At 43.9% G+C, this 22,922-nt stretch overlaps 1 protein-coding gene across 3 annotated transcripts in view; it reads left to right on the plus strand.

Annotated features, from left to right (window-relative positions):
- hdac4 (histone deacetylase 4) overlaps positions 1-22,922 on the plus strand; it is a 261,320-nt gene that overhangs the window by 91,328 nt on the left and 147,070 nt on the right. For 2 of the 3 annotated variants that reach the window (XM_046359551.1, XM_046359560.1), the window contains exon 1: positions 87-363. In XM_046359551.1, coding sequence (XP_046215507.1) covers positions 243-363 — 121 coding nt within the window. In that variant the 5' untranslated portion in view covers positions 87-242. Of the gene's footprint in view, positions 1-86; positions 364-22,922 lie in introns of those variants that run through there. The other variant, XM_046359569.1, reaches the window with a different exon arrangement.

The raw sequence follows: 22,922 nt of genomic DNA on the forward strand, positions 1-22,922 counted from the left end.
TCACGTTGAAGTCATAACAGAACGCTGAGCACATGCAGCTTCAACTGTGTTGCAGCACTAGGCTAGGCAGAAGCCTCCTCTTCCTCTGCTCTTCCGCTCCTCATTCAACTGGTTTTCTCTACTGCTGTCCATCCCTGGCTTCCCCCTCTCTCTCTCTCTCGCTCTCTCTCTCTCTCTCTCTCTGGGATATGTAGTCTTTTAGCTGGGCCTCAGTAGATTATACACATTCCCCTTTGTTATCGATGCTGCGGACCATATTTGAAACGGACTCTGCTTCCTCTCTCTCTCCTGCAGATGGACTGCCCAGGAAAGAGCAGCCCTTGGAACTTCTGAAGCTATCTGGCCTCAACCACATCCAATCTGGTAGGAGCACCTCTCTCTCTCTCGCTCTTTCTCTCGCTCTTTTGTTTTCTTTCTTTCTCTATCTTTCTTTCTCTGTCTCTTTCTCTCTCTTTCTCATCTTTCTATCTCTTTGTATCTCTTTCTCCTCTTTCTTGTCTCTCTTTCTATCTCTCCCTCTTTCCACGTGCATCTCTCGCTCTCGTTCCTTCTTTCTTTCTCCCGCTCTTTCTTAACCTCTTTCTCTCTCCCTGTGTGTGTTTGGCTCTGCTGTGGGCTCATGCCTTACCATGTGTGTCCCTGCAGGTCTGGCTCAAGGCTAGAGACCAGAGGAAGAATGCGTCACTAAGCAACATGTCTGCGCGCACATGCAACCCGTACTACCCCCACAATCCCATACACAGAGTCTATGGGAGAGCACACGTGCACGTAAACGTACACACACTGCTTGTGTTGCTACATGCTAGGATTACTATCACCCGTCAAATACTATCATCGTTACCTGCATGTCAGCTAAGGGGTCATTTTATTTTGTGAGAGTGGCTGCGAGATGGAGCAGGGAGTGAAGTATCAAACGGCTTGGAAACGGCTTGGAACAACCTGACACAACAAGCATGACACTTGGTAATGACTATTTCAGTGGGGAAAGATGTTAGTTCACCAGACGCACACACATCATGCACATGAATGAATGCACACACTCACACCAACACATGCACATGCGAATACACTCATACAGGCACACATGCACGCACCCTTGTGAACGCACACACACTCACACACTGTGCTTTGTGCTGTGGTCGTATACTCACAGTTGTTATTTTTAGGAGTAGATCAGCTTTAATTTTGCAGATAGATTTTGGCTTATATCAATGTAATTGTCTGCATAATTTACCCCCCTCCCAATTTTTTTTTTTATATATTTCCCCTAACTCTAAAATCCCTCGCTTAATTGGAGTGAACTAATGGGCAACAACAGGCTTATACATAGTATATAGAACTTAAATGCACCTCATGAAGCTTGTTGAGAGAATTTTATTTTTTACCTTTATTTAATGAGGCAAGTCAGTTAAGAACAAATTCTTATTTTCAATGACGGCCTAGGAACAGTGGGCTAACTGCCTCTTCAGGGGCAGAATGACAGATTTTTACCTAGTCAGCTCGGGGATTTGAACTTGCAACCTTTCGGTTACTAGTCCAACACTCTAACCACTAGGCTACCCTGCCGCCCCAATGCCAAGAGTGTGCCAAGCTGTCATCAAGGCAAAGGGTGGCTACTTTGAAGAATCTAAAATCTAAAATATATTTTTTTATTTGTTTAACACTTTGTTTACTACATGATTCCATGTGTTATTTCATAGTTGTGTTGTCTTCACTATTATTCTACAGTGTAGATAATAGTAAAAATAAAGAAAAACCCCTGAATGAGTCGATGTACAAACTTTTGACTGGTATTGTATATACTGTTTCTGTAAAATGTACAGTTGAAGTCGGACATTTACATACACCTTAGCCAAATGCATTTAATCTCAGTTTTTCACAATTCCTGGCATTTAATCCAAGTAAAAATTCCCTACTTTATTTTAAGAATGTGAAATGTCAGAATAATAGTGGAGAGAATGATTTATTTCACATTTTATTTCTTTCATCACATTCCCAGTGGGTCAGAAATTTACATACACTCAAATAGTATTTGGTAGCATTGCCTTTAAATTGTTTAACCGTTCTAGGGCAGGCGTTCCGCTAGCGGAACCCCTCGACAACATTCCGCTGAAAAGGCGGAAAATTCAGAAATATTTTTGGGGAAATTAGGGAGGTTCACACATTATCAAGTCCAATACAGCAAATGAAAGATAAACATCTTGTTAATCTACCCATCGTGTCCGATTTAAAAAATGCTTTACAGCGAAAGCACAACATATGATTATGTTAGGTCATAGCCAAGTCAAAAAAACACCAGCCAAAGATAGGAGTCACAAAAAGCAGAAATATAGATAAAATGAATCACTAACCTTTGATGATCTTCATCAGATGACACTCATAGGACATCATGTTACACAATACATTTATGTTTTGTTCGATAATGTGCATATTTATATCCAGAAATCTCAGTTTACATTGGCGCCTTACGTGCAGTAATGTTTTGATTCCAAAACATAAACATTGGTAAAAGATACAAGTGTTAGTCACAGAATTAAAGATAGACTTCTACTTAATGCAACCGCTGTGTCAGATTTTTTAAAAACTTTACGGAAAAAGCATAATCTGAGAACGGCGCTCAGAACCCAAAACAGCCAGAGGAATATCCTCCATTTTGGAGTCAACCGAAGTTAAAAATAGCACCACAAATATTCACTTACCTTTGATGATCTTCATCAGAAGGCACTCCCTGGAATCCCAGTTCGACAATAAATGACTGATTTGTTACATAAAGTCCATAATTTATGTCCAAATAGCCACTTGTTGTTAGCGTGTTCAGCACAGTAGATCCATATTCAGGAGGCGCAGGCACTTTGTCCAGACAAAAACTTGAAAAGTTCCGTTACAGTCCTTTAGAAACATATCAAACCATGTATGGAATCAATCTTTAAGATGTTTTTATCATAAAACATCAATAATGTTCCAACCCGAGAATTTTGTCTGAAGAAAAGCACTGGAACGAGAGGTAACTCTGTCGGGAGCGTGCGTCGTGAGACCAAGGCACTCTGCCAGACCACTGACTCAGAGGTCTCATGAGCCCCTCCATTATAATAGAATCCTCATTCAAGTTTCTAAAGATGGTTGACATCTAGTGGAAGCCGTAGGAAGTGCAACTTTATCCACATCTCAATGTGTATTCGGTAGGCCAAGCTTTGAAAAACTACAAACCTCAGATGTTGCTTCAATATATCCACATAATTTTCCGTCCTCATAATGCCATTTATTTTGTGAAGTGCACCAGTCCCTCCTGCAGCAAAGCACCAACACAACATGATGCTGCTACCCCCATGCTTCACGGTTGGGATGGTGTTCTTCGGCTTGCAAGCCTCCCCCTTTTTCCTCCAAACATAACAATGGTCATTATGGCCAAACAGTTCTATTTTGTTTCATCAGACCATAGGACATTTCTCCAAAAAGTATGATCTTTGTCCCCATGTTCAGTTGCAAACCGTAGTCTGGCTTTTTTATGGCTGTTTTGGAGCAGTGGCTTCTTCCTTGCTGAGCGGCCTTTCAGGTTATGTCGATATAGGACTTGTTTAACTGTGGGTATCGATACTTTTGTATCTGTTTCCTCCAGCATATTCACAAGGTCCTTTGCTGTTGTCCTGGCATTGATTTGCACTTTTCTGAACCAAAGTACGTTCATCTCTAGGAGACAGAACGTGTCTCCTTACTGAGCGGTATGATGACTGTGTGGTCCCATGGTGTTTATACTTGCGTACTATTGTTTGTACAGATGAGTGTGGCATGTTCAGGCGTTTGGAAATTGCACCCAATGATGAAACAGACTTGTGGAGGTCTAAAATGCGTTTTCAATTAATTGTAATTTTGAGTAGAGCAGACATTTCCATATATTTTTGTTAACTGCATGGGTGACAACTCCACCAGTCGTATTTATGATATCATTTACAAAGATTATGCCGTTTTCATATATTTTTTCCCCAAAAATATATATATTTTTCCAAATGAATTAGAATATTTGAATTTGTTCTGTCTTTTCTGGTGGATTAAACTGAAATTGCAACCAACTTTATATAGCTTTAAAAAAAAGAAGCTATATTTCGGAGATTATTTCCTTTTCAAATAACTGAAAGTGAGAGGTTGTAATCTGAATATAGGGGGAAAAAAAGTTATTATTCATTTTACTAATCTGCTAGAGAAGTAGTTCAGATTTAAGACTAACTTTTGTATGACTGAAGCCTTTAGTGACAGGTCTAATGCTTTAATATTTAATCATTTCTGCCATCCGAATTCATATTCATTACATAAATAGGCTCATTTAATTTTGTCTGGCTTGCCGTTCCAAATAAAATTGAATATTTTTTGCTCATATAATTTAAAAAGCAGGTCACTAGGTGTAGGCAAAGAGTTAATCAGGGGGATTATTCCACAAATAGACAGGTATTTTCCTTTCCATGGTTGCAAGATCTTGTCTATTTTTGCTAACTTATTCATGAAAATGTATTGTACTGAGATCATTTCTTTCTTTTGGGATATGAATACTGAGTATGTCCACTTCACCGTCAGACCATTTTATTGGTTACCTACACTGTAATGTAAAAGTTGTATTTTTTTGTGATCCAATACATGACATAGTACACTTAGCATAATTTTGTTGTAATCCAGAGGTTAGAAAAGGTATATAGATCCTCTGAGTCTGTGCAGGGATCCAAATTGTGGATTTTAAAAAATGGATCATCAGCGTACAATGACAGCTTTGTTTTTACATGACAGCTTTGTTTTTACATGACAGCTTTGTTTTTACATGACAGCTTTGTTTTTACATGACAGCTTTGTTTTTACATGACAGCTTTGTTTTTACATGACAGCTTTGTTTTTACAATGACAGCTTTGTTTTTACATGACAGCTTTGTTTTTACAATGACAGCTTTGTTTTTACATGACAGCTTTGTTTTTACATGACAGCTTTGTTTTTACATGACAGCTTTGTTTTTACATGACAGCTTTGTTTTTACAATGACAGCTTTGTTTTTACATGACAGCTTTGTTTTTACGCCCTGGATTTCTAGGCCATTACTGTTGGATCTGATTTTATTAGCTAACATTTCGATGGGCGTAATAAATACAGTGCATTTGGTAAGTTTTCATACCCCTTGACCTTTTCCACATTTTGTTAGGTTACAGTCTTATTCTAAAATTGATTTAAATAGTTTTTTCCCTTATCAATCTACACCCAATACCCCATAATGACAAAGCAAAAAAAGGATTTTAGAATGTTTGCTAATTTCTTAAAAATAAACAACAGAAATATCACATTGACATAAGTATTCAGACCCTTTACTAAATATCTTGTTGAAGCACCTTTGGCAGCGATTACAGCCAAGAGTATTCTTGATTATGCCTCTACAAGCTTGGCACATCTGTATTTGGGGAGTATCTCCCATTCTTCTCTGCAGATCCTCTCAAGCTCTGTCAGGTTGGATGGGGAGCGTTGCTGCACAGCTATTTTCAGGCCCCTCAAGAGATGTTCAATCAGGTTTAAGTCAGGGCTCTAGCTGGGCCACTCAATGACATTGAGACTTGTCCCGAACCCACTCCTGCTTCGTCTTGGCTGTGTGCTTAAGGTCATTGTCCTGTTGGAAGGTGAACCTTCGCCCCAGTCTGAGGTCCTGAGCACTCTGGAGCAGGTTTTCATCGAGGATCTCTCTGTACTTTGCTCCATTCCTCTTTGCCTCGATCCTGACTAGCCTCCCAGTCCCTGCCCCTGAAAAACACCTCCACAGCATGACGTTGCCACCACCATGCTTCACCGTAGGGATGGTGCCAGGTTTCCTCAAGATGTGACGCTTGGCGTTCAGGCCAAACTGTTCAATCTTGTTTTCATCAGACCAGAGAATCTTGTTTCTCATGGTCTGAGAGTCTTTAGGTGTCTTTTGGCAGACTCCAAGCGGGCTGTTATGTGCCTTTTACTGTGGAGTGGACTCCGTCTGGCCACTCTACCATAAAGGCCTGATTGGTGGAGTGCTGCAGAGATGGGAGAACCTTCCATAAGGACAACCATCTCCACAGAGGAACTCTAGAGCTTTGTCAGGGTGACCATCAGGTTCTTTCTTGGTCACCTCCCTGACCAAGGCCCTTCTCCCCCCGATTGCTCAGTTTGGCCGGGTGGCCAGCTCTAGAAAGAGTCTTGTTTGTTCAAAACTTCTTCCATTTAAGAATGATGGAGGCCACTATGTTCTTTGTGACCTTCAATGCTGCAGACATTTTTTGGTAACCTTCCTCCGACCTCATAGCTTGGTTTTTGCTCTGACATGCGCTGTCAACTGTGGGATCTTATATAGACAGGTGTGTGCCTTTCCAAATCATGTCCAATCAATTGAATTGACCACAGGTGGACTCTAAATCAATTTGTAGAAATCTCAATGATGATCAATGGAAACAGGATGCACCTGAGCTCAATTTCGAGTCTCATAGCAAAGGGTCTGAATACTTATGTTTTGTTTTTGCAAAGATTTCTGAAAACCTGTTTTCGCTTTGTCATTAAGGGTCTGTTTAGATTGCTAAGGATTTTTTAAATCCACTTTAGAATAAGGCTGTAACATAATTTGGAAAAATCCAGGGGTTTGAATACTTTCTGAAGGCACTGTATATAAACACTACCGGACCCAAAATCGAACGCCACGTGTGATATGTATTTCCTCTGAATTATGTTCACCAAGGGTGACAGAAAACTGTCAACCGGTTAAATTGGTCCTAAACCAATTTAGAACTGATTACTGGAGAGGCCAACCAACCTCTCCAGTCTGTCCAGAAGGACATCATGGTCAACTGTGTCGAATGGAGCACTTAAATCCGACAGTACAAGGACAGAGAGCTGTTTGGCATCTGTGTTGGCTCTAAGATCATTTAACACTTTAACTAAAGCTGTCTATGTACGGTGGTGGGTCCAAAGACCAATAAAATATTTAGCTGTTTGAAAATCAATATCTCCAGGATTTTACTTAAGAATGGAAGGTAAGAGATTGTACGAAAATTGCTAAGAGCTGAAGAATTTAGATTACTTTTCTTCAGAAGGTGTTTCACAATAGCAGTTTTTAGTGCAGTGGAGAAAGTGCCTGTGAACAGGGAGTGATTAACTATAGCTTGCACTTCTTCAGATATGCAATTTAAAAACTGTGTTGAGTTTGTCTTATTTACTGCTATAGCACATCCTATGTCCTAGCCTTGTCTGAATCCTGGCTTAGGAAGGCCACCAAAAAATCAGAAATTTCCATCCCCAACTACAACATTTTCCGTCAAGATAGGACTGCCAAAGGGGGCGGAGTTGCAATCTTACTGCAGAGATAGCCTGCAGAGTTCTGTCATACTATTCAGGTCTGTGCACAACCAGTTCGAGGTTCTACTTTTAAAAATCCACCTTTCCAGAAATAAGTCTCTCACTGTTGCCACTTGCTATAGACCCCATATGTGAATCAATTGCCCCTCATCTATCGTCAGAGTTTGAACTGTTAGGTGACCTAAACTGGGATATGCTTAACACCCCGGACATCCTACAATCTAAGCTAGATGCCCTCAATCTCATACAAATTATCGAGGAACATACCAGGTCCAACCATAAATCCGTAAACATGGGCAACCTACATGGGAAACCTCAGAGATATCACTCTGACCAACTTGCCCTCTAAATACACCTCTGCTCTCTTTAACCAGGATCTCAGCGATCACTGCCTCATTACCTGCGTCCGTAATAGGTCCGTGGTCAAACGACCACCCCTTATCACTGTCAAACGCTCCCTATAACACTGGCCACTCAAAGCACTGGCCACTCTACCATAAAGGCCTGATTGGTGGAGTGCTGCAGAGAAGGTTGTCCTTATGGAAGTTTCTCCCTTCTCCACAGAGGAACTCTAGAGCTTTGTCAGAGTAACCATCGGGTTCTTGGTCACCTTAGAAAGGCGAGCAGGCCTTTCTAGTCGACCTGGCCCGGGGTATCCTGGAAGGATATTGACCTCATCCCGTCAGTAGAGGATGTCTGGTTGTTCCTTAAAAGTGCTTTCCTCACCATCTTAAATAAGCATGCCCCTTTCAAAAAATGTAGAACTAAGAACAGATATAGCACTTGGTTCACTCCAGACTTGACTACCCTTGTCCAGCACAAAAACATTGTGTGGCGTACTGCATTAGCATCGAATAGCCCCCTCGATATGCAACTTTTCAGGGAAGTCAGAAACCAATATACAGAGTCAGTTAGGAAGCAAAGGCTAGCTTTTTCAAACAGAAATTTGCATCCTGTAGCACAAATTCCAAAATGTTTGGGGACACTGTAAAGTCCATAGAGAATAAGAGCACCTCCTCCCAGCTGCCCACTGTACTGAGGCTAGGAAACAGTGTCACCACCGATAAATCTATGATAATCGAGAATTTCAATAAGCATTTTTCTACGGCTGGCCTTGCTTTCCACCTGGCTACCCCCAACCCAGCCAACAGCTCTGCACCCCCCTCAGCAACTTGCCCAAGCTTTCAACTCTGTCAATCACTGCATTCTTATCGGCAGACTCAATAGCCTTGGTTTCTCAAATGACTGCCTCTCCTGGTTCACCAACTACTTCTCAGATAGTGTTCAGTGTGTCAAATCCGAGGGCCTGTTTCCGGACCTCTGGCAGTCTCTATGGGGGTGCCACACGGTTCAATTCTCGGGCCGACTCTTTTCTCTGTATATATCAGTGATGTCACTTTTGCTGCTGGTGATTCTCTGATCCACCTCTATGCAGATGACACCATTCTGTATACATCTGGCCCGTCATTGGACACTCTGTTAACAAACCTCCAAACGAGTTTCAATGCCGTACAACGTTCCTTCCGTGGCCTCCAACTGGTCTTAAATGCTTGTAAAACTAAGTACATGCTCTTCAACCGATTTGGTGCCCGCCCGACTAGCAACTATCCTTGACTTAGGCGATGTCATTTATAAAATAGCCTCCAACATTGGATGTAGTCTATGTTCTCATTGGCTGTCCCTCGCTACATATTCATCACCAAACCCAGTGGCTCTAGGTCATCTATATGTTTTTGCTAGGTAAAGCCCCACCTTACCTCAGCTCACTGGTCACCATAGCAACACACACGCATAGCATGCGCTCCAGCAGGTATATTTCACTGGTCTACCCCAAAGCCAAAACCTCTTTGGCCGCCTTTCCTTACAGTTCTCTGCTGCCAATGACTGGAACGAATGACAAAAATCACTGAAGCTGGAGACTAGATAAAATAAATACTGTTTTGAAGAAGGTGGTGGGGATAGGATCGACAAGGCAGTTAGAAGGCTGAAGTTGTGATATCACTTTCCTGAGCTTGTCTGTGTCAACCAGGGAGAATAACTCCATAGTGCCTTTGCGTGGTAGGCCAGGGCACATATCATCAAACTTCTCATCAGGTCTTGCTTGACTGATACCCAGCCTAATGTTTGTTATCTTGTCTCTGAAATATGCCGCAAACTCATTCCATTTAGATGTGGAGGAAAGTTCACATAGGTTTGTGGGGGTAGGCCATCAATGGTTGAAAAAAGCACTCTCTAATTATTCTGGTTATTAGTGATCAAGTTATAAAAATGTGCCCGTCTGGCATTTCTAATTGCCTTATATATGCCAAGTTGCTCTCTCAGAATATCATAATGGACATGCAACTTTGACTTTCTTCACTTCCGCTCTGCCGTTTTGCAATTTCTCTTTCATTTATTATTTTCTTCATTCGTCTCTGTTTGGAAGTGGCCCTTTTCAACTTTTCTGCAGCTATGGCACACAATTGTTGCCCATAATTTGCTATTCAAGTGATCATCGAAATCATCACAAGAGGAAGGCAGAATAGGTGGTGGAGTATTGTTCATACACTCAGTAAGATAGTGTTACTTAATAATGCCTTCTGTATTACCCTGTGCTATGGGCAACATAGGTAGTAAGAAGAACATCCACAGTGGTGATCTGATAAAGCAACATCAACAATAGAGGATATGTCAATAGAAAGCCCCTTGGTAATAACCAGCTACAGAGTATTGGTGAACCCAGTAACATGTTGGATAAAGTCCATAGAGCTCAAAAGATTCGTACCTTGCAGTTAGTTTCTTTGTCAATATGAATATTAAAATCGCCCAACACAATTATTTTATCATAGTTCTCAAGGACAATAGACAATAGTTCAGAGAAATCAGTAAAGAAAGTGGGGCAGTGCTTCTTGTGGCCTATAAAGGGTTATGGCCAGCACTGGTGGCTGACATTTAAACAGTTTAGTATGATGCTCAAAAGACCCAAAGTCGCCAAATGAAAAGTCCTTACAGCTGAGAGCATTAGTAAAAATACAGACTGTCCCCCCACCCTTTTTCCGTTTTATGATAGAGTATCAAAAGCTGCAGTCCGGGGGGAGGCTTCAATAAGAGTGGCACTACAGTCTGAAGACAGCCATGTTTCCGTGAGAAACATGCAATCATCTGTGCGCTCAGTAATGAGGCCATTCATAAGAAAGGTTTTACTATTGATTGCTCTAACATTTAAAAGTGCCATATTCAATGAGAAAAGTCCCATTGAATAACAACCGACTTATTAACGTTACAACCACATTTTCTGACAGTCTCCAATCTATCAGAATGGTAGGAGATGACAGTTTGTATAATCTCACTAGAAGGCAGAGGTAAAGTAAATTAGGTAACTCACAGTGACCATAGTTCCATTTCTATTGGAGTTGATATGGTTTCCAAGTCCTCTGTTGCTTATTCTGACAGGGAGCACTACCAGACCCTGTCTGCCAGTCTCTAAAACAGTTTGATGTTGCTGGGTATGGAGCACTACCAGACCCTGTCTGCCAGTCTCTAAAACAGTTTGATGTTGCTGGGTATGGAGCACTACCAGGCCCTCTCTGTCAGACTCTAAAACAGTTTGATGTTGCTGGGTATGGAGCACTACCAGACCCTGTCTGTCAGTCTCTAAAACAGGTTGATGTTGCTGGGACTGGAGCACTACCAGACCCTGTCTGTCAGACTCTAAAACAGTTTGATGTTGCTGGGTCTGGATCAGTACCAGACCCTGTCTGTCAGTCTCTAAAACAGGTTGATGTTGCTGGGACTGGAGCACTACCAGACCCTGTCTGTCAGTCTCTGAAACAGGTTGATGTTGTTGGGTCTGGAGCACTACCAGACCCTGTCTGTCAGTCTCTAAAACAGGTTGATGTTGTTGGGTCTGGAGCACTACCAGACCCTGTCTGTCAGTCTCTGAAATAGGTTGATGTTGTTGGGTCTGGAGCACTACCAGACCCTATCTGTCAGTCTCTGAAACAGGTTGATGTTGTTGGGTCTGGAGCACTACCAGACCCTGTCTGTCAGTCTCTAAAACAGGTTGATGTTGCTTAGACTGAACGCGTGTTGGTTGGTGGCGTTACACTGTTGGTAGCAGTATCACATTTCAATCGATTTTATTTTATAAAGCCAGTTGTCACAAAGTGCTGAACAGATACCCAACCTTAAACCCAAAAGAGCAAGCAATGCAGAGACAGAAGCGCAGGGGCTAGGAACAAGTTCCTAGAAGGCAGGAAGAATCCTTATTGCAGAACTAGGCTCTGATTGATGGCCAGTCCTCTTTTGGCTGTACCGATGAGGGAGGGGAGATGACGAGAGGGAGCCTCTTCTGATGATTGAGATGCAGCCCGGGTCAAAGCCAGGCCATATTAAAACTCCTCCACTTCCGTTTGTTTATCATTCAACGTGAGGGAGGGGAGATGACGAGAGGGAGCCTCTTCTGATGATTGAGATGCAGCCCGGGTCAAAGCCAGGCCATATTAAAACTCCTCCACTTCCGTTTGTTTATCACTCAACGTGAGGGAGGGAAAATGAATAGAAACATGGAGATGTGGCGCACTGGGCTGCGTGTTGGACGCCCACATCACACCGCGTGAAAACCACAGCGCTCTTCTCATCCACATCCTGCCAGCTTGTCAACAGCACCTGGTGCCAAATACATACTTTAATAGTTGGTGGTTTCGCTCCGCCGAAGCCAAATGTGTCGACTGTGTGTGTGTGTTATTAGTCAACTCCAAAAGTGCAACACTTGCCCATCTGGAACTCCAGGCTCAAGCGTATGCTCAAAGTATTTGTACGCTTTCTGTTGGTAGAGTACTGGAGTGAGTGGAGAGGGATGGGTTGAGTAGGTTGACTGGGACAGATATGTGTAACAAGAGGAATAGGGATGGGTGAGTAGGTTGGTTGGGACAGATATGTGTAACAAGAGGAAGAGGGATGGGTGAGTAGGTTGGTTGGGACAGATATGTGTAACAAGAGGAAGAGGGATGGGTGAGTAGGTTGGCTGGGACAGATATGTGTAACAAGAGGAAGAGGGATGGGTGAGTAGGTTGGCTGGGACAGATATGTGTAACAAGAGGAAGAGGGATGGGTGAGTAGGTTGGTTGGGACAGATATGTGTAACAAGAGGAAGAGGGATGGGTGAGTAGGTTGGCTGGGACAGATATGTGTAACAAGAGGAAGAGGGATGGGTGAGTAGGTTGGTTGGGACAGATATGTGTAACAAGAGGAAGAGGGATGGGTGAGTAGGTTGGTTGGGACAGATATGTGTAACAGGAGGAAGAGGGATGGATTGAGTAGGTTGGCTGGGACAGATATGTGTAACAAGAGGAAGAGGGATGGGTGAGTAGGTTGGCTGGGACAGATATGTGTAACAAGAGGAAGAGGGATGGGTGAGTAGGTTGGCTGGGACAGATATGTGTAACAAGAGGAAGAGGGATGGGTGAGTAGGTTGGTTGGGACAGATATGTGTAACAAGAGGAATAGGGATGGGTGAGTAGGTTGGTTGGGACAGATATGTGTAACAAGAGGAAGAGGGATGGGTGAGTAGGTTGGCTGGGACAGATATGTGTAACAAGAGGAAGAGGGATGGGTGAGTAGGTTGGCTGGGACAGATATGTGTAACAAGAGGAAGAGGGATGGGTGAGTAGGTTGGTTGGGACAGATATGTGTAACAAGAGGAAGAGGGATGGGTGAGTAGGTTGGCTGGGACAGATATGTGTAACAAGAGGAAGAGGGATGGGTGAGTAGGTTGGTTGGGACAGATATGTGTAACAAGAGGAAGAGGGATGGGTGAGTAGGTTGGTTGGGACAGATATGTGTAACAGGAGGAAGAGGGATGGATTGAGTAGGTTGGCTGGGACAGATATGTGTAACAAGAGGAAGAGGGATGGGTGAGTAGGTTGGTTGGGACAGATATGTGTAACAAGACGAATAGGGATGGGTGAGTACGTTGGTTGGGACAGATATGTGTAACAGGAGGAAGAGGGATGGGTGAGTAGGTTGGTTGGGACAGATATGTGTAACAAGAGGAATAGGGATGGGTGAGTAGGTTGGTTGGGACAGATATGTGTAACAAGAGGAATAGGGATGGGTGAGTACGTTGGTTGGGACAGATATGTGTAACAGGAGGAAGAGGGATGGATTGAGTAGGTTGGCTGGGACAGATATGTGTAACAGGAGGAAGAGGGATGGATTGAGTAGGTTGGTTGGGACAGATATGTGTAACAAGAGGAATAGGGATGGGTGAGTAGGTTGGTTGGGACAGATATGTGTAACAGGAGGAAGAGGGATGGGTGAGCAGGTTGTTTGGGACAGATACTGTATGTGTGAATACTAATAGAGTGTGAGTAACACGCTCGCCGTTTCTTCAACTGGGAGGTGAGAGGGATGCAATGGAGGTGGTACCCCACACCCGATGGTGTGTGTGTGTGTAGCTTGTTTAATTACTATGCATTAGGTGTGTGTGTGTGTGTGTGTGTGTGTGTGTGTGTGTGTGTGTGTGTGTGTGTGTGTGTGTGTGTGTGTGTGTGTGTGTGTGTGTGTGTGTGTGTGTGTGTGTGTGTGTGTGTGTGTGTGTGTGTGTGTGTGTGTGTTCCACAGTCCACTAATCTCAGCCCATTCTCCCTCAGCCAAAACAGCTTTCTCCCTCTCTACACAAATTAGCACCAGCCCACGCACTCACACATTGAGTGGGCTGTCAGACCAGGGTTGGCTACAGTACGCTCTCTCTTTCATTCTCTCTCTCTTTTAATAACCTTCTTTCTCTCTTTTTAAATCTCTCCCACTCGTGCTCTCTCAAACCAACCTTTCTCTTTCTCTCCCTCTCTCTATCTCATAGGGAAAGGTCCTGTTGGGCCAATCTTTTGTTGGGCGAGGGCATAGGTGAAGGGGAGGAGGAGTGGAGAGGGAGTGAAGGAGTGGTGAGCAGAGAGATAAGAGGAGGGGAGACGAGAGAGCAGGATAGGAGACGACAGAGGAGAGGAGACGAGATGGGGGATACTGTAAGTGACAGACCCTGTTTTGCTTGTCTCAGTCATTTCACTGAGCAGCCTTTATTTAGCATACTGAATTATAGATGAATGTTTAAGTGCTGGAGAGAGAGAGAGAGAGAGAGAGAGAGAGAGAGAGAGAGAGAGAGAGAGAGAGAGAGAGAGAGAGAGAGAGAGAGAGAGAGAGAGAGAGAGAGAGAGAGAGAGAGAGAGAGAGAGAGAGAGAGGGGGAGAGAGAAGATGGAGAGGGGGAGAGAGATATGGGGGAAGATGAGGAAGAGAGATGCAGAGGATTGGAGAGAGTTAATGGAAGGGTGAGGGAAAGAGAGCGAAAAAGACCGGAAGAGAGGGAAAGGAAGAGCGGCACACTATGCAAATTAACCCTGATTCATTAGCATTTCAAAACTTGAGCATGAAAATCAGGAGAGTGCTGTGTGTGAGCCGGATCAAATTCATTCGCGCTCTCCCTCACCTTCCCTCTCTCGCTATCTCCCTCTCACAGTCCCTCTGCTCTCGCTCTTTCTGTCTTTCTCTCCCTCTCACAGTCCTACACGGTCTTTCTCTCTCTAACTCCCTCTTGGTCATTCATTTTCTCTTCACATCTTTTATTTTATTCTCTCTCTGTTTCTCCCTCTCTCTCACATTCCCTCTCAGTCTTTCCATTTTCAGCGAGCATACCGGTCCTCTTCATACCACATGCACATGCACAGACACACTGCCACATCATTAATGCATGCTGCAAGCTGATCAACTGGCACTGAGGCTCTGGGCCCATCCCAAATGGCTCCCTATTCCCTTTGTAGTGCACTACTTTTGACCCATAGGGCTCTGGTCATAAGAAGTGCACTATATAGGGAATATGCCACCATTTAGGTTACGTCCTCTGTCTTATAGGCAGGAAAAGATGCCCGTGAGCTTCCTGTTTACCATTTGTTTTATTCTCAAAGCTGCTTCCTGGGTTAGGTTTTGTGCCAGAGTAGAGGCAGATAAATATGCCCCCTAGACACTGACCTAAGGTAAGTTTTTCAAAACACACACACACATTGGAAGGCAGGACCCTCCCCCCGGTCAGTCTGTCCTGTCTGGCACCTATACATGCGGGGGCGGGGGAGGGGGGTGCAGTGGGAACTAGTTGAGCCATCTGCTTGCAGTATGTCAGCAGTATGTCATCTCTATACCCCCATACAGAAAGCCGACTGTATCCTCCACTAGCTGTATAATGTCGTATTGCACTGGGTAGGGGCGGTCATTTTAGTCATCTCAGCCGATGGCCACATGCATGTTTGTTGCCATCGTTCTCTTGCACTGAGTCACTCACTCCCTCATTCACACGCTCACTCACTCATTCACAAACTCACTCCCTCCCTCATTTGCTCACTCAATAACTCACTCACACCGCAAGCTCACTCTCTATAGGTCAGGTCTGTACAGTGTGATGTGTCGGTCATGTAAAGCACTCAACTATCCCAGTCACAAGTTGGAAAATAGATCAGCCATCCCTCATTGCTCGGTGGACATGTGGAAGTTCCTCTATTGTAAATACAGTGGTCAGATTGTTCGATTCAGGGGCCGATTTAACAGCCATGTCACGCCGGTCATTATGTCTAAGGGATTTTGATCCATCCAGTCCAATCATGTGATGGTCTCATGTGATAAATTCAATTGAGTGGACATGATTTGGAAAGGCACACACCTGTCTATATAAGGTCCCACAGTTGACTGTGCCTGACAGAGCAATAGCCAAGCTATGAGGTTTAAGGAATTGCCTGTAGAGCTCCGAGACAGAATTGTGTCATGGCACAGATCTGGGGAAGGGTTCCAAAACATTTCTGCAGCGTTGAAAGTCCCAAAGAACACAGTGGTCTCCATCATTCTTAAATGAAAGAAGTTTGGAACCACCAGGACTCTTCCTAGAGCTGGCTGCGTGGCAAAACTGAGCAATCAGGGGTGAAGGGCCTTGGTCAGGGAGGTGACCAAGAAACCAATGGTCACTCTGCCAGAGCTCCAGAGTTCCTCTGTGGAGGTGGGAGAACCTTCCAGAAGGACAACCATCTCTGCAGCCTTCCACCAATCAGGCCTTTATGATAGAGTGGCCAAACGGACAGCACTCCTCAGTAAAAAACACATGACAGCTAGCTTGGAGTTTGCCAAAAGGCACCTAAATACTCTTGGATGATGAGTAACAAGATTCTCTATTCTGATGAAATCAAGATTGAACAGTTTGGCCTGAACGCCAAGCATCACATCTTGAGGAAACCTGGCACCATCCCTATGGTGAAGCATGGTGGTGGCAGCATTATGCTGTGGGAATGTTTTTCGGCGACAGGGACTGGGAGAGTATTCAGGATGGAGGGAAAGGTGAATGGAGCAAAGTACAGAGAGATCCTTGATGAAATCCTTCTCCAGAGTGGTCAGGACCTCAGATTGGGGCGAAGGTTCACCTTCCAACAAGACAACAACCCTAAGCACACAGCCAAGACAATGCAGGAGTGGCTTCGGGACAAATCTCTGAATGTCCTTGAGTGGCCCAGCCAGAGCCCGGACTTGAACCTGATCGAACATCTCTGTAGAGACCTGAATATAGCTGTGCAGCGACGCTCCCCATCCAACCTGACAGAGCTTGAGAGGATCTGCAGAGAAGAATTGGAGTAAATCCCCAAATACAGGTGTGCCAAGCTTGTTGCGTTATACACAAGAAGACTTGAGGCTGTAATTCATGACAAAGGAGCTTCAACAATGTACAGAGTAAAGGGCCTGAATAGTTATGTAAATATATTATTTCAGTTATGTATTTTTTACATTTGCAAAAATGTCTAAAAACCTTTTGTTTTTTTTGTCATTATGGGGTATTGTGTGTAAATTGGTGAGGGGAAAAATAACAATTTAATCAATTTGAGAATAAGGCTGTGACGTAACAAAATGTGGAAAAAGTCAAGGGGTCTGAATACTTTCCGAATGCACTGTATTACTGAAGGAACAAGACAAATATAGAATGTCTGTGCTGTATACAATTTAGATCCAAACTTGACATTTGGTGACAGCAGTGGGATCCATGTTTAATGCAGTGCCTCTATAGCACAGTGTAGTTGAGTGAAACAGACAGGGGCATTGTGTAATGACTTCCTGTGGATTTGGCCTGGAGAGAAGGAGGGGAGGGGGAAAAGAGTGAGCAGGAGAGGAGGACAGGAAGAGGGGGAGAGTAGTCCAGAGGACAGGCATCAAGGGTCACCTTGACCCCTCCGTGGGGGCCGTCTGCTACAGCAGAGCTACCGCTGGGGTAGCAGAGACCATTCTGCTCACTAGACCGCAGTGCCGGGGGTGTGTGCGTTGTGTGTGTCTGTGTGTGTGCGTGCACGCGTTTGCTTGTGTAATAAACTCATGCTTCCTTGTGTATATGTCTATTTTGGTATGCACCATCTATGTGCATATCTTATAAAACAAACGGATAACAAAAGTTATAGATTTCCAAACGAACAGAGTAACCGACCTTTAGCTAATTTGAGCAGAGTGATTAAACCACTAAGGGACCAGAGAGTCCACAGAGTGATTTGTGGCAGTTCATTTTCACAATGAAAGGCCACCCGCCTGCTGTACATGTGTTTGCAGATGGGCACCCCCCCTCTACTCGAGCCCTGGTGCCAGCCTCACAGATGGCCTTGACGGCTCCTGCTCTGTCCCCCCGCGTTGGCATCGGTGCCCGGTCATGCTGCCAGGGCAAGCGGGCGGTAGCAAGGGAGCCAGCTGCCTCAGTTCTGGAGAACCGCGACACACACACGCACGCCGCGGAAGTGGCGGCGCGCGCGCTCACACACATACATTGACTGACACATCAACCATTGCTCAAGGACTTGTCTTCTTGACCTCTTGATGAACTGGTGGTTCTTGAGTACCTTTACCTTTGAAAATAGCAGACTACTACATGAAGTGCATGGTAATGGTCTCTCTCTTCCTCTCACTTCTTTCAAAACCTTTATCCCTTACATTGGCACCATGCTAAGTAAAGTTGATCACACTATCGATGAAATCACCCTACCAATAAAACTGATCGAACAATTGATTGATTTGCGGGCCCTCGTGTCAAGAGTCTCGCAGCTTCCCAGTCCACCGAGTCTGGTCCCTGAGAGAGAGAATAGGAACAATCTCGTCAGGCCCACGCCCTGCCCATTAAGACGCATGTTGTTAGGCGCTGGAGCCTGCTAGCTTAGCACTTAGTGCTGTAGAACGACTGGCCCAGAGTAATGCTGTAATACTACACCCACTGGCCTTGTGGCTGATCAATAGAACGTATGACGCCCATACTACCCAATGGCCAGAGCCGCCCTCACGCTCTCTCGTTGCTTACTCAACACTTGTTCCAGTTGTATGAGACAGGTTTCATCCCTTCTTCAATTATCCCTCGGAGGATACACGCGCACCCTACACACATTATGTCCTGTAGTAAAAAAGGACCTAAGTCAAGATACATTCATCAATGTTAAGCTTTAGATCAGTGATTCCCATCTCCATTCCATGAGTACCCACAACAGCACACATTTATGTTGTATCCCTGGACAAAAACACCTGATTAATTTAATTGAGTGCTTGATGATGAGGTGACAAGTTGAATCAGGTGTGCTTGTCCTAGGCCACAATAGAAAAGTTTACTGTTGGGGGTACTCATGACTGGAGTTAGGAAACACTGCTTCAGATGGACCTGGGGCAGGGTACAGCATGGACAACACATTTGTCACATGCCCAACGATATCAAATAGTATAAAAACACAATCAATAAGAGAGGAAGCTATGTACAGGGTCAGTGCCAGCACCAGATGTGCAATGTGCATGGATACTGGAGTATTTGAGGTAGATATGTACATGTAGGCAGGGATTAGGAGAAAGTGATTGGTAGCAGGATAAATAATAAACTGTATAGCAGCAGCATAAGTGGTGGGTGTTAGTGTAGGCGTGATAGCCACTTTATTAAAGAAAAATGTACTATACTATGACTGATATGTGGTTGTCACACCTAGCTACCTTAAGGTGAATGCACTTCACCGTAAGTCGCTCTGGATAAGAGCCCCTGCTAAATTACTACAATTTCAAATGTGAAAGGCAGATATACAGTACCAGTCAAAGGTTTGGACCCACCTACTCATTCCAGGGTTTTTCTTTATTTTTGTAATTTTCTACATTGTCAAATAATAGTGAAGATATCAAAACTATGAAATAACACATGCAGTCACCAAAAAAGTGTATATTTCATATTTGAGATTCTTTTCTTTTCTTTTCATTCTATTTTTTATACCTTCACTAGTATTCTACAATGTAGAATAATGAGTAGGTGTGTCCAAACCTTTGACTGGTACTGTACATGTAAACAGGGCTGAAAAGAGACTGGTAGTAGGAATATATAAATACTTATGGTAATATACTAATGGTAACATATACATGTAAACAGGAGTATTACTGACCAGTAGCAGGATAAATAGATGGATACTAATGGTAATGATAATCAGTATTCAATGAACAGCACCATAGTGGTAGTAATGCATCTAGTCAATAATAATTTGAGCAGCAGCGTAGGTGTGAAGGGGAGCAGTAGTTGTTAGCCATTTCACAGTCTTATGGCCAGGGGTTATGAGCTGTTTAGGAGTCTGTTGGTCTGAGCCTTTATGCAACAGTACTGTCTGCCGGACCGGAGCATAGAGAACAGTCCATGCCATGGGTAGCTGGAGTCTTTGGCAATATTTCAAGCCTTTCTCAGACACCACCTAGCATTTACTTCCTGGATGGCTGGGAGCTCACCCCTCCAGTCGAGGGTGGTGCCATAACAGACAGTGGTACAACTGGTCAGGATGCTCTTGATGGTGCAGCTGTAAAGTTCTTAAGGATCTGAGGGACCATGCCAAATCGTTTCAGCCTCGTTCTTCACAACTGTGCTGGTGTGAGAGTGCCATGTTAAATCCTCAGTGATGTGGACACTGAGGAACTTGAAGCTCGAGACCCTCTCCACTGCGGCCCCATCGATGTGGATAGGGGTGTGCGTCTGCCCCCGTTTTCTGTAGTCCAAGATCAGCTTTTTGATCTAACTGACGTTGAGGGTGAGGTTGTGCTCCTGGCACCACACTGCCAGGTCTCTGACCTCCACCCTGTAGGCTGTCTCATCGCCATTGGGAGGGCCCCATGTTGAGGGTCAGCGTGACGGAGTTGTTCTTGCCTACTCTAACCACCCGGGGTCCGCCAGGGAGTCCAGGATCCAGTTGCAGAGGGAGGTGTTCAGTGTCAGGATCCCGAGCTTAGTGACGAGCTTGGAGGGCACTATGGTGTTGACATAGACCTCCTACCCAGGGGCTGATGACCTCACAGAGAGACTAGGATAGAGAGGAGGAGTGAATGGAGATGGTTAAAGGGATGACAGAGAGAGAAATCAAGAGAAAGAAGGCTAAAATAAAGAAGGGGATGAGAGAGGTAAAAGAGTAAAATTAAGTTACAAATAGAATGATGGCCTCCATATGTCTTAGTCTGACCTCTTTAAACACACACACACACATACACACACACACATACACACAGGCTAGACTGAAATTAAATCTGGTGAAGGGTAAGGCAAGGAGCTGAGGCACAGACTTGTTTTTCTCTTCCGACAGAGCGGGCAATGTGCTAACCTACTTTATCCGCCTTAGTGGCATTATCCTGAAAGCAATATCAGGTTGAGAGTTTATTGTCTAGGAGTATGTGTGCGCGAGTGTGTGCATGCGTGGTTATGGGTGTGGTGGGGCTCCATTTTACCATGTTATAAATGTTGTAAAGGGCATAGTCTGATTTAGGCACGCCGTCTGTCTGACAGTCAGTGACCATAGAGAAAGACATCTGGAGATTGTGACCTCAGAGAGTCTGCCCGTACTGTACATTAGTTTACTGTTTACACTTCATTAACCCTCGATTCACCACATAAATCACCATATAAATGTTTTCATGTGTACCAGCTTTGATATAGTTGGGTTAGGTGGCTATGTGTAAAGGCGGTATACATAAGACTCCTCCCTCCCACTTCTAATACACTCTACTCTTCCTCTGAACTTGCTGTCTCACCTCTTAAGGCAGAGGGCTTATTGTTTTAAGTATTTTAAAAGCCATACTGGGGTTATATATGTCAGTATATAGCTTACTGCATCTATTATCCATGACCACCATATGGTCTAAAGGCCTTGTTGGGGCTTCCAGCTCCCGGACACGAGACCACTGTGACCAAAGCTCTGTCAGCTGATCCGGGAAAGAGCCTCCATTATGGGGAAGCCAACCAAATGGAGCAAGAGGCTAATGGTTAATGTTAGCGTATAGCATCCTCCCTCTGAGGTGATGTCTAGGGTAAGCGCGAGCAACATTAACGTCCGACCCCCTACCACAGTGGTGTTTTGTTTAGAGTGTCTTAGGCTGTTTGAGACCACACTGGTCTGGAAAGGAGGCCGTTTGTAAATGCAATATTCGCTCAGAAATTGTGCAATGACTTTGATTGGCAATTAAGTCTGGTATGGCAATTAAGTCTGGCAACCCAACTGATTGGCAAATGTACTGCAAATTATGGAATCATGTGACTAAACTACATTTTTAAAATTAAAACTACACGATGAAACAAAGAGAAATTATATAAAGAATGATAGTAAAAAGCTTTGGGGCACCTTAAATGACATTTTTTGGGGGAAAAAAACAACTTGGCTCCTTCATTCATTGAATCAGATGGCTCATTCATCACAAAGCCCACTGATATTGCAAACTGCTTTAATTACTTTTTCATTGGCAAGATTAGCAAACTTAGGGATGACATGCCAGCAACAAACGCTGACACTACACATCCAAGTATATCGGACCAAATTATGAAAGACAAGAATTGTACTTGTGAATTACGTAAAGTCAGTGTGGAAGAGGTTGAAAAAATTGTCTATCAACAATGACAAGCCACCGGGGTCTGACAATATGGATGGAAAATTATTGAGGATAATAGCAGATGATATTGCCATTCCTATTTGCCACATCTTCAATTTAAGCCTACTAGAGAGTGTCTGACTTCAGGCCTGGAGAGAAGCTAAAGTCATTCCGCTACCCAAGAATAGTAAAGCCCCCTTTACTGGCTCAAATAGCTGACCAATCAGCCTTTTAACAACCCTTAGTAGACTTCTGGAAAAAAATATGTTTGACCAGATACAGTGCTATTTCACAGTAAACAAATTGACAACAGAATTTCAGCATGCTTATAGAGAAGAACATTCAACAAGCACAGCACTTACACAAATGAGAGAAATTGATGATAAAATGATTGTGGGGGCTGTCTTGTTAGACTTCAGTGCAGCTTTTGACATTATCGACGATGGTCTGCTGCTGGAAAAACATATGTGTTTTGGCTTTACACCCCCTGCTATAATGTGGATAAAGAGTTACTTGTCTAACAGAACACAGAGGGTGTTCTTTAATGGAAGCCTATCAAATATAATCATGTGGAATCAGCAATTCCCCAGGGCTGCTGTTTAGGCCCCTTGCTTTTTTACTATTCTTACTAATGACATGCCACTGACTTTGAGTAAAGCCAAGTTTCTATGTTTGCAGATGACTCAACATTA

Source organism: Oncorhynchus gorbuscha, linkage group LG01 (assembly GCF_021184085.1).
Source record: "Oncorhynchus gorbuscha isolate QuinsamMale2020 ecotype Even-year linkage group LG01, OgorEven_v1.0, whole genome shotgun sequence".
NCBI classification, from domain to species: Eukaryota; Metazoa; Chordata; class Actinopteri; order Salmoniformes; family Salmonidae; genus Oncorhynchus; species Oncorhynchus gorbuscha.